General features: G+C 41.9%; 1 protein-coding gene across 1 annotated transcript in view; it reads left to right on the top strand.

The window, feature by feature from the left end:
• trmt61a (tRNA methyltransferase 61A) overlaps nucleotides 1–2836 on the top strand; it is a 31710-nt gene extending 28874 nt beyond the window's left edge. The window contains exon 4 of the mRNA XM_041971753.1: nucleotides 2151–2836. Coding sequence (XP_041827687.1) covers nucleotides 2151–2464 — 314 coding nt within the window. The 3' untranslated portion in view covers nucleotides 2465–2836. The remainder of the gene's footprint in view (nucleotides 1–2150) is intronic.
• The last annotated feature ends 9359 nt before the right edge of the window (nucleotides 2837–12195 follow it).

Genomic DNA, 12195 nt, shown 5'->3' with positions numbered 1-12195 from the left:
TAACAGTGACATGTTCAGGATGACACCAGCGCTGGTTTACCAGCACCGCAATTCCACCTCCCTTCAACTTCCCGCTGAGTTGTTTATTGCGGTCTGCACGGACCGTCCTGAAGCCGTGTACAGACGCATTACAGTCTGGGATGTGTTCATGCAGCCATGTCTCGGTGAAGCACATAATACTGCACTCTCTGTATTCTTTAAGAGACCTGGTTAGCACCTGAAGTTCATCAATTTTGTTAACTAGCGATCTCACGTTTCCCATAACAACCGTTGGAAGAAACGGTTTGAATCGCCACCGTTTTTCTCTCTGCCTCGCTCCTGCCCTGCATCCTCTTCTCTTTCTTTTCAACTCCGTTGGGATTTGAAGTGTTGTTTCACTGATAATCTTGAGTTTGGAGAGTTTTATCAGTTGATCCCGATGGTAAACAAGTCTCGTTGCCATGGAGACTCACAATAACAAGTCTTGCAAAAAGAAAAAATATTCAGAAAAATCTCCCGTATAGCACAGCCTCTGACCAGCGCGAAAAAATCTACCCGAACAGACACAGATTGACAGCTGATATCTTAAAAAGACGGCCATATTGCAAAAAAATCATAAGTTAAAAACAGAGCTACTACAATTGCTGCTGCCACCTAGCGGCGCATTCTAGAACAACTTAAGCTAACCTATCGGTTTTTATACATTTTCATGTGTAATGTTATGCGATTTCACTGAAACAATTCATTTATTTCCAGTAATATACTGATGTTTTTTCTGTATATGTTCTTAGTTTGACAGTTTTCCTGAGTGAAGGCTACAAAACAGATTTAGTCTTGGAGCTGCCGAGCTGTTGCTGCAGGCTATTTCACACCACACAAGCAAGCAGCGGAAGATCATATACATTACATTACTTCTTATTGATTATGCTTGGCATCTGCATCACGATGCATCGTAGAAACGATTTAATTCAACACCCCTATCATTGGAAGCTTGTCTGTAGTAATACAGACTAGTTTCTTTCCTCCATGTCCCCGTAGCTCTTGTTTGTCTCAGACCAGCAGCTACATTCTGCCCGGTGTGATCTGGGAAAAATTAGTCTGAGGACATTTCGTTTTCAAGTTGAAATCCGCGTCAATAAAATGTAGCGCGACATTTTTATATGGCTCTATGGTGCGGCTTGACCACAGAACCGTAGCGGTGGCGAAACATTGGACTGTAGCCACGTCCTTCACACCAAACTCACCACACTCATCCCACAGGGCAGGAGAGACACTCGACTAACATGGAGACGAGACGGCAGTGATGCCGTTTGTCCAACGTGTTGATGAGTTTCTTAAATCCCGGTTATTTAATGTGTTAACTGAGAAAGAGTTCTGTTTGTTTATAATGTTTGTCTCTCTGTGTCTCTGGAAGCTGGTGGATTATTTAGTCGCAACTCACAAAAATTGAACATTTTTCTATTTTCTTGTGTCGCGTCGCAAGCCCCGTGTGCACGTCTACGTGAACGAGCGCAACACTTCACATGCACGAATGTCACCTGTCGCTTGGCTGGAGGAGGGCAGGGATTTCCACCTCATCGCGCAAGTTTCGATAGAAAATTATGGAGAAGGAGCGACGTCGCCTCCCGTGTGTCCATCCTATAACTGGCAAATAAAGCTAAAGCGGTCGGGCTGTGGGAGGAGTCTGCAGCAGTGGGAGGAGTCTGCAGCAGTGGGAGGAGTCTGCAGCAGAACTCTGCAATGCCAGCTGCGCTCGATTTGCAACTGAAAACGGCACAAGAGGAAACTGCGAAGGACAAAAATAATTCTCCTTTCATTTTTATGATCGTTGAAAACCCAGATCTTAATTGCGATTAAAATTTGATTAATCGTCCAGCCTTACTGAGTAAAAAACATATTTATTTGTAGGGACATCTGGTACCAGTGAGTTAAAGATATGGTAATCTTTAAGTAATAACAATTCTCTGACATATTCTGTTATTACTGTGACATTTAACAAATAGAAATAATTCAGGTGATCCTAACTGACCTGAAACAGGAGAAGTTTTGATTGATTTGACGTCAGTGGGGGAAAAAAAGGTTAATGTGTCTTCTTTTTCAGTGTATGTAACCTTCTGACTTTGTGCTTATGGAAGTTATTCTACTTTTTTTCCCCTTTCTGTGTCCTGCAGGAGGTCGGGTTTGCTCCTTCTCACCATGTATAGAGCAGGTTCAGCGGACATGTGAGGTACTGGCTGATCAGGGCTTCCAGGAGATCAGCACCCTCGAGGTCCTGCTGAGGGTCCACGACGTCCGGACCATCTCCCTGCCGCTCCCTGACTTCGGCCCCGACCCCGCCGCTCGGGCTGAGCCAGGCATCGTGGACAAGGCGCCTCTACCTGCTGCTCCAAACCACAGCTCCGTCACCATGAAGACCACCACGCCACCCAGAGAAATGCCCGGTCACACGGGGTACCTCACCTTCGCTACCAAACCCAGAACTTAAAGCTCGAGAGTAGAATTATTTCAATTTTTTCTAAAAAAGCTTATAATCCGCCTCTCTCATTTATACCACTAGTAATCCAGGAAGGGGTACCAGGCTCCCCCAGGTCCCAGCAGGCCCTGCAGCACCAAGCGGATTTACAGCTAAGGGTTACTTAATTTTTTTGCTCCGTCACTTGGCACCACTTTGTTGCTTGTATCAAGCAGGAGTGAAAACCAACCTGACAGCAGTTTAATTAGCCAAGATCAGGATTTATAACTGGGCCATTTCTGATTGATTACCTCCTCTTTTATTAAAATAACTTCTGATAAGTGCTTTTTTTTTTTTTTTTTTTGGCGATTTTATGGTTTTTTTTTTCCTTTGTTTACACTTTTGTATTTGAGTAAATTTAATAAACAGTTCAAAGGATTTGTGTTTTATTTTCATTGAGCAGGTTGTTTGATTTATTAACCTGAATTAATCTAAAACAAGTTGAAGTTTGCTGGTCTCTGAAGCAGCAGCTGTTGTTTCTTTATTGGCAGCAGTTGAAGCTGCTCTTCCTCTAAAGGTTCAATAACCTCAGAAACGTTTGACCAAAATAAAAACATTTCCATCTTTTTCTCTACTGAAAGTAAACAGGATTAAATCGTAACAGCAGCCAAGGTCGGCGTAAATGTTGAATTCTTTGTTTTGGGAGTAGATGTTCAGATTGAGATTATTATGTTTACCGGCCACTTCATTAGGTACACCTCACCAATACTACGTTTTCATGAGCTTGTGCAAATTGTAGACTCAGCTGTGGTGGTTAAACCATGCTCAGTGGTACTACATTACACCAGCAGCAGCCTGAAGCGTTGATCCAAGGCAGGATGGATCCATGTTTTCATGATGTTTCCAGCAGATTCTGAGCCGAGCATCTGAATGTGGAGCGAAACGGAGACTCATCAGACCAGCAACGTTTCTCCATCTTCTGTTGTCCAGTGTTGGTGAGTGTGTGCAGACAACTGCTGCTCACTGGATATTTTCTCTTCTTCAGACCATCTCTGTAAACCTAGAGATGGTTGTGTGTGAAAATCGGAGTAGTTCAGCAGTTTCTGAAATACTCCATTCCAAGTAACTTAAATCCCCTTTCTTCCTCGTTCTGATGCTCAGATTAAACTTCAAGTTGTCTTGACCAGTTGTTCCCGGCTTATATTTTCCATGTGGACCCCCTTCATGCAACCACCATAAAGCTGGCGACCCTATCATAGGCTAGCTTCTCACCACAAATGATGCATTCTGGGTGAGTCTGTTTCTCTTCTTTGATAACACCAAAGTTAAGGTAACTGCCAACATATCGCATTCCTTTGTTTAAAAATAAAAAGTTTTAATAGGGACGTATCATCTGCTCTGTGGTGTTTCTCATGGTTCATTAATGAAATGGTGCAGGAAAATCAGGGTTACCAGGATACTACTACACTACCACCATGACCTCACTAAACCACAGTAAAATGATAAATGGTGTATTTATATAGCACTTTTACCGTACCTGGAATGATACCCACACTATACATCACATCCACACACTGATGGCAGAAGCTGCTATGCAAGGCGTTAACTACACCCCTTCAGGAGCAATTTGGGGTTTGGTGTCTTGCTCAGGGACTCTGCGACATGAGCTCGACAGGCTGAGGATTGAACCGACAACCCTCAGCCTACAAAGCGACCACTCTATCCACTGAGCCACTCCGCCCCAATTGGATGAAAACTGATCACATGCTCAAGGTGTGGCCTGCTAAGTAAGCCCTTTTTATTTTTGGGTAAAGATGTATGTTTTAAATATTATTCAATAGACTTTACTTTTTTATAAAGTTTTGCTGGTCTTTGCAAACACCAGCACACCTTATCTTTGGGGGGCATGGCTCAACAAGTTTGAGAACTGCAGGTTTAGACCATGTCCACATGACTAAACGCATCGATTTGCTGCCATGTGGTTGGCTAATTAAATATTTGACATCAAGTATTTGGACAGGTATTCCTAATAAAGTGGTTGGTGGCTGTAGATTGAGATTATTATAACCCAAACCTACTAGCTCATCCAGAATTCCAGGGTAGATGGGGCATTAAAAGAAACCAGAAAGAGGCCCTTTAATCTGCCAACGAGCGGTTTTCAGAAAGGTGGTCTCCAGTTTCTGGTCTCAGGATCTCTGAAGGCTCACAGCTGAATGTTTGACGTACTGAAACTGATCTTCGTTTTTATGTGACTTCACCGGCTGTAGCTTTGGGTTTAGAAGCCACAGCTATCCAAAATATGAAAAATAAAAACATGAGGAAGAACACAACCACAAGGGTAAGTCCTGTTAACTGGAGGCTACCGTCCCTCTGCTGAGGCTGCTTTCATAAAACAGGCCACAGTTCTTTTCCATCCAGCGTTATATAACCAACATGACTTATTTCACCATCACACTGGTCCCCGTCTGGAAAGTTCAGTTCACAGGGAAGCACCAGAAAAATCATCAATTCTCTTATTTATCATCTTAAACAGGACTTTATCTTTGCAGAACATTGCAAAGAAAGTGTTCACTGTAAAACATGACATCAGAAAATACCTGTTTACGATGTGTTCTCATACCTTTAAAAGTTTTTTTGTGTAATAATCAAAGCTACTGGTTTTAGAAGCTTTGGGAGCTGCTGGTTAACAGTTTAATCCTGAACTTACTGGGTTATAAAAAAGCTCTGTGGTGTTTGCAGTTTGCTGGGGTCAAACAGGTGAGGCACAAGCAGAAATTAAAACCCACTGGCACTAAAATATGTGTTTTTCAGGGAGTAAGTTACTCTAAATGCGTCTTGTTGAATCATTTAGCTGTCAGTGTGTGGAGCCGTCTGGGTTGATTTCCACATCAGCAGGCTGAGAGTAGGAGGAAGAAGTGAGTAACGCTCCCTGTCGAGGAGGTGGGTGTTCGCAGATCTATTCTGTACTATTTAATGGCGTCTGGGTAGAAGTGGAGTTGTGAATCTGAATGAGGGTAAACAGGTTTGAGCTGCCGCTGCTACTTTATGTCTTTAGATAATTAAAAATATATATAGCCTACATTCATCAAATAAATTTGGGATTTTTTGCCAGGGCTGTCAAAATTAAACCTTTAATGAAGAGATAAATCTTTGAAATGTGCTCCATTTTTTAACGCATAAAAATCCAAGTTAGTACCATGCCAAGTTATGCCATGTTTTTAGGCATGTAGGTGCCTTGTCACGGTGGTGAACCACCTCCTTATTCATGAAGATCCTGACCGTTTTCCAGCCTTACATTTAAGGGAAATGGCTGCAAGATGGAGAAAAGTAGATCTGATACAGTCACTAAGTCATCGTGTGGGGGTGGGGGTCGCAAACACCGACGTATGTTTTCTTGTCTTTATAGACAAAGTATTTTTGTGAAAGAATTGCTGTTTGCAGCTGTTAACATTAAAAAAATAAATAACAGTAACCACCATTTGGCATCTAATGGGACACCAGCTTCTGTGAGGAGTTTGCATGAATACCAGACTTTACCTTCATTAGGAAGATACAAGAAAAACTAAAGGAGCATTTCTTGTCTGTTTGCTCCCTCATACGCTATGCTTGCCTTGTGCAGCGTGTGGATGAACATATGCTGAGGCTTCTCCAGCATTTTTATGGGAAGTTCTTCTGGTTTTAATCCAACAACATACTTGTTGAGATTCCTCCTCTTCCTCTTTAGCCATGGTCTCAGCAAGTGAAGGTTTTCCAGGAATGCAGAACATTACTTGGGTATTTGTAGCAGTTACAGAAATTTAAAGGAGCTTCGATTATCCGTAGACTGTTTCCTGCCTTTAAATGATCTGCTTCATCATACTGTCAGCCAGTCAGACTCCTGTACCTCTGACTGGGAATTATAGCCACTGGTCACGACTTACTGATGAAGGTATCCGTGTGGGGATCTTTACATGGTCCTATTTTACATTTCAGGGAACCAAGTAGTGGAATATTCTGCAGTGGCTGAGTCAGTCATCAGATCTCAACCCAACTGAACACTTACACAAACAAGCTGAACAACTGAAGACAGCTGCAGTAGAGGTCAGAAAGCAGCATTAGAGGAAAGGAAACCAGCATTTAGTGGTATCCATGGGTTTCAGACGTCAGGCAGTCGTTGCCTGCAAATGATTCTCAACAAAGAATTAATCAAATCAAATTAAATCAAATTTTATTTATAAAGCACTCTTCATACAAAAAGCAGCACAAAGTGACTAATATAATAAAAGCAATCTGAATATAAATAAGACCTTCTCATACAAGTCTAAAGAAAAGTTCAGTAACACACACCTGATTATATTCACACACACATACAACCCCCAACCCCTTTTCTGTTTCTGTCTCTTTGGTAAATGCATTGTACTTTTATAGCTTTAGCTTCCCACTTAAAGCGCTGCACGCTGCATGTCACCGTCACCCATCCACCCTGTAGACACATCGGGAGGCAGGACACGTAGGCATGGAGCCGGGAGAAGCCTGGAATCGATCCACCAACCTTCCGGTTACGACTGCTCTTCCTCCTGAGCTACAGCCGCCTCGTTTCTATCTTCTTAACTGAACCATCAGTACAAAAACATAACTAGAGTTCAACTTCTGGAAATTTAAATCTGTACTGACACTGAGGTGAGGAAACAAAATCTTCAGGATCCGTCCACATTAGGAGCCGCCTCACCAAGAACCACCATAGAAAACCACTGAGGTCCGAGCAGGCAGGGGCCTCACACCATAGCCAGGGCTGCAGTGCAGGACCCCACCACCCACCCCGACCAGGACGATCTCCACAGCAACGACCCGCAGACCGAGTAGACCTCGCCCCCGATGTGGAGGATCCCCATTAGATAAACTCTGAAGGTAACAAGTTAAAACAAGATAAAAATGAACCTAAAATCAGTAAGAACAAATAAGAACCATGAAAAAATAAAGGTAAAATAATAAGTACATAACAAATGAGTACACAATGGTGCGCTGCACGGCGGCTGCTGCCTCAGTCTGCTGCCTCAGTCTGCCTGATGCTGTGAAGGTTTGGACGGGTTTGTGCTGGAAAAAACTTTCGTTGCACCTGTTGGAATGACAAAGTTTTATTCGTTCATTCGTTCACAATAAGCAAAACATATAAATGATGATAAATAGATAAAAAACAAACTTGTGTAAACTGGGTTACTGTCCAAATGTTTCTGGACCTAACTGTATGTTACTACAGTAGCTCAGAAAGGACAAACCAAACTCTGACTCTGGAGAGTGACCATTGACCCTTTTACTATTATTATATAATTAACTGTCATCTCAACAATAAAAAAAACTGAAAAAACATTGATTCTTGTGATTATTGTCCAAAGGGAAAAAAAGAGCAAAGAAACATTTTTCTGTTGCTTTTTTTGTGAGAACTTTAAAGGAGTGAAAGACTGTTTTACATCAGATTAACCAGTTAAGTTGTTTGCAGAAGCGCCTCTGAACAATCATCCTATCAAACCTGCTCCATTTTAGATAAACGTTGTGATTGGTCCGGCACGAACGAGGCTCGGTGGCTCGGCTGGATTCATCCAGAGCAAATGAAGCATGAACTTTCAGAAGCATCCATTCCTCAGCCAGCACCGCTGAAAACGCGTTAAATAAGACAAAGTTTAAGATAAACTGCTCTTTTTCTGGTCAGCTTCCAGAAAACTGAGTCATGTAATTGAGTACTTGACTGTTTAACGAATCATGAAGCCCGTAGACCAAAAGCGGCCTGTCCCAGAGGGTCTAATCTGCAGGCCGAGGCCTGGAATAGCAGCTCTGAGCTGCTGGAAATCCTGCCCCGTAATCAGATTGTCCTCTGAACTCATGAGCTGAGGGTTGAAACCCTGCAAGCATCCCGGCCTGAAAGCGTGCAGCCATGGAGCGAGGACAGCGACATGGGACGCTACGGCACGCGACCGGATCAAAAGGAGGCGAGAGGGCGTGTGAGGCCAGCAGGTCTGCCTGGTGAGGAGGAGGAGGAGGAAGAAGAAGTCAGCCTGGTCATTGTTGTCAAACAAAAATAGCAACTGAACCAGTAATACAAAGACCACAAATTCTTACTTGTTTTAGTCGATTAAAATAAAATAAAGAACAAATGGAGACATAAAAAGTGTTTTTAACAGTTAAATAGTTTGATCACTGCCAGACTTCACTATAAATACAACAGATTACACCTCTTTAAGAACAGTAAATCCATGATTTTTGTTGCTCTTACTCTATAATAAGCCTTAAATTTGTGCCTTTGCTGCTATTATTTGACTCTGTGTGCTTTGCAGAGGCTTCTTGGGTTTTCTTTTAACCCTTTAATCCTGGTGGGACTAAAAGAGTCGGAGAGGGAGATTAGCGATGATCAGATTAGAGGCTGAGATGGGTAAAGCTGTGTTGCTGCTTGGCTGTTTGAATAAAGCTCTTACACAAGAGTCACAATCTATCAGAACAGCAGCAGAGATGGGTTTTTATCAGATCAATAACTCAGTTAATGTCAACACAAATTTGTATGAGGTGCTACAATTATGGCGAAGTGGTGCAGTCAGAGGTCGTCGTAGGCGCAGCACTGCCGGGTGTCTTTGCTCAGTCACCCATCAGCACATCATCTGCAGGCTTGACACCTGAATTAAGCAGATACAAGCTTTATCTAAACACGGGGTCAAAAACACATCCTCAATACAAACAAAACAACAGAGATTATTGTTGACTCCAGGAGGAGCAGGAGTAAATAAAACACTCTTTATATCCTGAGATCAGAGGTGGAGGAGGAGTACAAGTACCTCCGAGTCCAGCTGGACAATAGATTAGACTGGAAATGCAACACAGAAGAATCTAGAAGAAAGAAAAGAGAAGACTCTACTGCTGTAGCTGAGATCATGTCTGTACCAAGATGTTGGTTCTCTTCTGGTAAAAGATGTGGAGCTGACTGATCCGAGAAGAAAGACTGAACAAGCTGCCGAACCTAACAAACCATTTTCCTCATCAGAACACTGAGAGGTAAAAAGTGGCCTTCCTGTGTGGAGTTTGCATGTATGCGTGGGTTCTCCACCGGTACTCCGGCTTCCTCCCACCATCCAAACACACGCATGTTAGCTTAATTAGTCACTGTAAATTCTCCCTGAGAGTAAGTGTGAAAGGTTGTTAGTCTCTGTGTGTTGGCGACCGGTCCAGGGTGTACCTGCCTCGCCTACGTTCCACCCCACACCCCTCTCTGAATTAGACATATTTATTCTTATTTACAGGCCTCATCTGTCATGAATTCACTTTGTCTTTTCCTGTTTTTGTTTATTTCATGGTTCACACTTCAGTTCTTGCATTAAACAGGAAAATGTGTCCCAACCTTTGACTGCTATGTAGGATCATCTTTTTCTCAAACGTGAACCTTCAAAATGCTCAGAAAATAGCCTCCACTGCAAAGTCCTTCATGTTTTTCTTTACTGTTGACCATGACTGATCTACTTCTTCGTGTTATATATTTGAGATAATGTGCCCAAATTCCCATAGTAGGACCCAGATATGACTGGCTCCTTCTAAGGTAATGAAAATATAAGTTATTTTACAATCTGACTGGATAGAATAGAAACCTGAATTAATATTTTCCCATCGATCTTTCTTGTTGATGCACTCTGTAACTTGAAGGCTGAAAATGTTTTATGGTGAACACAGATGAAGTTGTACCGAGACTTTAATGCTTTTCAGGAAAAAAACTAAAAACAAAACGAGTGTAAAAAATGTTTTTTAATATGTGCTGTGAAAATAGAGAAAATCATCTAAAAGACAGTAACAGGATACTTTTAAAATATATCTTTTATTTTACCACAAATAACCAAGGATTTAACGTGTTTCCTCAAACCACCACTCTCATCAGGAGACTGGATTTAGCAGCTGTTTGTCAACGTTTTAGCAAACTTCAGCCACTCAGATGAATCAGGAACCAGTCAGTGAACGGGAGCCGGTGTCATTGACCTAAAACCCGTCTGTGGCCTGACGGACCACCAAATGCTCCAAACTTTTGCATATTAGCCACAAACTGATAACTTGAAGCACAATTTTCTGGGTTTTTGTGGACTCCCGAGAAACAAGCGCCCTCAGACGGGTGGCCTTTGCAGAAAATACAGTTTACAGCTTATAATTTCAGACGGGCGTAGGTCTAAAGTTACCAGTGGTTTTGGGCCTGTGTTTGTTTAAACAGTCATTTTTTTAATGAGCAGCTTCATTTGAACCCTTTCAGAGGTGCAGACACCCCCACATCAAGAGGTGCTGCAGAAAGACTTTGTGTCACACTAAGAAAAGTTTCAGAGAAGAGTCACTTTTGAACTGATATTCAATCAACTACTAATCAGAATAGAGCCCATTTCACTTTAAATTTTCATGGTGCCCTGAGGATGAACCCTCCTGTAGTGAAGTTAACCGGGGGCAGGTAGATCATACTGGAGCTCGGTACAACACTGTTTACAGTGTGTAAATAAGAAGTGAGACAGATTAGAAAAGAGAAAAAGTCTGACTGTGACGAGCAGCTCATCTAATCATACACCAGTTATAAAAGTCTGTGGCCTAGTTCCTCACACAGCGAGGGACAAAAGTTTCCATGCTGGCCTCTGTGATCTAATTACTTCATAAAATATTGATTAGAAAGTTTTTCCAGTCAATTCTTATGTTACAGTTTATCAGTTTGGACCGAAGCTGGTTCGGACACGCTTTGGACCGTGTGTATTCATCTAAATGTAACACAGGATAACACCATCTGTACACGAATGAATCATTTATCATGTTTCCAAGATGTCATAACCGTAAGCATGAAAAAATGGTCAGGATTTAAGCTGGGGGACGTTGTCTATCCTTTTCTAATGATAAAAAAAAAGATGTTTCTTCCTCCTCTGTGTCACTGAGCTCCATCGTCTTTCTGTAAAAGCATCAGTTAGCCGCACTGCTGACATAACACTTCATTAACATGAACACACTGTGTTTATTTTGCTGAAAATACTCATGAGTTTGAATTGATCCTCTGGTAAATATAACCTAAAATAAAAGGAACTGCTTCACAGCTTAAGGCATTCATTTTTTAATTGTCTTTGACATCCACACTAAAGTTTATCTTCAGTAGGAGGTGGATTACATGTATGAACTGTTCAGGTTGGAAAGAAAATTCAACAGTTATCATCCAAAGTCTCTTTAAGTTGATGCACTTGTTCTGTTAAGTGTTTAGATTGTGCATCACTTCACCCTCTAAATGTGCAGATGATGGTGTTTTTAGGAATCTGTCATTCACACCATATTGTGTTATAATCCCTTCAGCTTCCACAACCTGCAAGTCCTCTGCTCACACAGGTCACTCAGTCCCATCATGTGGACGTCAAGCTAAGCACTAAGGCACTGAAAGGTTTATGTAAGTTAATTATTCACATTTCAGTGGCATCACATACAGCTATGTTTGGACCCTTCTCACAAAGGGAAGTGTTAAGCATCCGTTTTTAATACAACACGTAACAGAAGTGACCTGCAGCTCTGCCTGATTATCCAACATGTCAGATGAACATAATGAGGACGTGCATTTCAAGCCCAAACGTCATTTTTATCTGACAGGAACCAAACAGTAAACACCCAAACCCAGCTATTCAGTTTGTAAAGAATAAACTAAAAGGTAGCTGCTTCTATTCGGTTCCCTGGTTTTATTCTACAGCACATGCATGTTAGGTTAATAAGTTTTTCCAAACTGACTGTAGGAATGAGCATGTGGGTGTGCA

This window comes from Melanotaenia boesemani, chromosome 20 (assembly GCF_017639745.1).
Source record: "Melanotaenia boesemani isolate fMelBoe1 chromosome 20, fMelBoe1.pri, whole genome shotgun sequence".
In the NCBI taxonomy this organism is placed as follows: Eukaryota; Metazoa; Chordata; class Actinopteri; order Atheriniformes; family Melanotaeniidae; genus Melanotaenia; species Melanotaenia boesemani.
Note: the sequence above shows the minus strand (reverse complement) of the source record. Positions and strands in the feature narration are given on the sequence as shown.